Raw genomic sequence first — 2,661 nt, 5'->3', positions numbered from 1 at the left:
TTATATTTAACTCTCTCTCTCTCTCTCTCTCTCTCTCTCTCTCTCTCTCTCTCTCTCTCTCTCTCTAAAATATTGCGCAATGCATTTTTCAAGTTTTAAGTTTTAAACTAAAATTTTAAACATTAAGCGAAAGAAAGATCGTAAGAATCAAAATGATATGTTATAGCGTAATATTTGAAAGACGAAACTTGAAATGGCGAAACTTTCACTGTTTTTAGTAATTTTACCAATTCTGTTGTAGAACAGCGCGAATTTCATTCCAACAACATGAAATGATGAAGAAAATCTGTAAGATTCGCACTTTCAATTTGCTTTAAACAAGTATTCGGGAGCGACAATGAGAACGTTTTCGAAATTGCATGTATGAGAGAATGCGTGCGAGATATGTGCGAATAAGAAATCGAACAGAATTCGATCAATTTCCGTAACGTTAACGTAGTCAACATGTACGCGTGATTCCCGATGTTGCAGAGTAAGAGAAAATCATTTTCCTTTTATATCGTAGTTATTCGTTTCCTCCTTATCTAAATTAATTATGATAAAAGGCGATCGAGTAATTATAATTCCCTTTCCGTCGAGGTTTCCGCCACTGAAACATCACATATTGTACGAGTAATCATATATCAATTAACGAATGTATAATTTGACGGCTTTAATGTTCATATATAATATTACATGCATATGTAAAAAGTATATGTCAACCGTACGTATATCAAAACTGTTATTGGCATATAATATATCTCTATATCCAACATTTAGGGTTTGCATTGAGAATAATTGTAAAATAAATAATAATTGCCAATTCTATTTATTACAGATATACTTGAGTCTGTACAATTTTAATTTAAGTTTAATTTTGATGCCTATAAACTAATTAATATCTGCGGATATCTGATATTAAAGAATTTGAAATTTGCCAAAAGTAATTATACAAGTTTCCTCACAAATTTTAAATTTTTTTTATATCCGTAGGCAATCCGTGCGATCTGCAGTAATAGATCAAATCTTTCAAAATTTTATTTAATTGTAAGCAAAGTCCATTTATACAGTTGCATGTAAGGAGAATGTATTTGTAGTATTTTATAATTCCTTTCATATAATTCTATGCAAAAAAATCTGCATCTTGTGTGTTCAGTTATCTGATGAAATATTTTCTTTTCATGTTTACGCCTTGTTGTGAAAAAAGGAAAAAAAAGGAATTGATCATCATTTTCACAGCATGTGAAATTTTCCTTTATTACAGGAAGAGTGTAGGAAAAGAATAGCTGAATGCACGATGAATGGCGGTGGAAGCACACCCGTGTGCGGAAGTGACGGATTCACGTACTCCAATCAATGCCAAGTCATTTCTAAGCAATGTCAAGGCGTGTCTGTCCTCATCAAACACACCGGCCCTTGTCCAGGTTTGTACCTTTATTTCTGTTTTGTCACATACGCCGTACACATACAAAAGTTTGTATCTGTGGAATTTTTCGGTTACAGTCCGAGTTTAGCTTTCCATTTTCCCCGCCCCTCATTCTCTCTCTCTTCTCTCTCTCTCTCTCTCTCTCTCTCTCTCTCTCTCTTTCAAATTGCAGATTTTTGTCTATTAGATACAGAAATTAAAATTAAACTGTCTGTTGTGGCTCATATAGATATATGTATAATAGGTACGTTGCAATAGATGAAAGTCAAGTTGAACGAGTGACATGACAAGACATGTATGACTTTTATTCAGAAACCCCGGCGTGCTTCTCAGCAAGACTGACCGCTCGACAGGGCGTACGGCCTGCCTGCCGACCCGATGGAACATATGCGCCGGTTCAGTGTCACGCGGAGACCGAGTATTGTTGGTGCGTAACGCCGCAAGGCCGGCCGTTGCCCGATACAACGGTAAGATACAAAAAACCAAGATGTTTGAGAGCCGGTTCCAGACCTGCTGCTGCTTCTACTAGGAGTGGCCAAAAGCGACGCTCACCTGCAGTCGGTAGGAAGCAACGTAGTCAGTACGTTAGCAATAGACATCGAAATACGTGCGATCGTACCGAAAAGTCCAAGTTTAATGGAAATCTCATCGAGAACTTCAAAATTGAATACAGGCGGACTAACATATCCGCTGAGGGTAAGCTCTATAAGCGACATGAGCAATCGCGTTAAGAATATACATATATAATTTATGATTAATCGATCTCTTCCGATTATAAATCGATAATTATAAATCGACCAACTGCAGATCCCAATCAGATAAGATCGAGCGAGCGAGCTTGTAACAACTTTAAAAAAGATAATTCAAATTGCAAGCTCGTATCGATATCGACCACACACGTTAGCACACGTAATTTCTTAATTATATCTCGCATATGGCCAACTACATTGCTTTCCTGTTGATAGATGATAAGAATGTCGAACGGGTGTTGTCGTGGAAATTTCTTATGCTGGACCAGAACGCGGACGGCTACTTAGATAAGGCTGAGTACAAGGAGCTCAGAAGACTCGCCAAGAAGGCGGTGAGACCGAAGAAGTGCGCACGCACGTTCGCCCGCACGTGCGACCTAAATCGGGATTTAAAACTATCCAAGCAGGAATGGGGTGCTTGTCTCGCCAATGATTTCACTCGTAAGTTACATACATACATATACTATACGTGTCTTTTTTTTAATTAAGAATTTAGTTTGTTGGGCA

At 37.5% G+C, this 2,661-nt stretch overlaps 1 protein-coding gene across 9 annotated transcripts in view; it reads left to right on the top strand.

Annotated features, from left to right (window-relative positions):
- Positions 1–2,661, top strand: part of LOC105455216 (SPARC-related modular calcium-binding protein 2-like) — an 11,840-nt gene that overhangs the window by 3,231 nt on the left and 5,948 nt on the right. For 3 of the 9 annotated variants that reach the window (XM_011698355.1, XM_011698354.1, XM_011698353.1), the window contains exons 2-4: positions 1,244–1,403; positions 1,718–2,101; positions 2,371–2,595. The exons of 1 other annotated variant lie outside the window; for it this stretch is intronic. In XM_011698355.1, the coding sequence (XP_011696657.1) occupies positions 1,277–1,403; positions 1,718–2,101; positions 2,371–2,595 (736 nt within the window). In that variant the 5' untranslated portion in view covers positions 1,244–1,276. Of the gene's footprint in view, positions 1–66; positions 473–972; positions 1,027–1,243; positions 1,404–1,649; positions 2,102–2,370; positions 2,596–2,661 lie in introns of those variants that run through there. 5 more of the 9 variants (XM_011698352.1, XM_011698351.1, XM_011698357.1 and 2 more) reach the window with 4 other exon arrangements.

The sequence above is a fragment of the Wasmannia auropunctata genome, unplaced genomic scaffold, assembly GCF_000956235.1.
Source record: "Wasmannia auropunctata unplaced genomic scaffold, wasmannia.A_1.0 LD335903.1, whole genome shotgun sequence".
Classification (NCBI taxonomy): Eukaryota; Metazoa; Arthropoda; class Insecta; order Hymenoptera; family Formicidae; genus Wasmannia; species Wasmannia auropunctata.
Note: the sequence above shows the minus strand (reverse complement) of the source record. Positions and strands in the feature narration are given on the sequence as shown.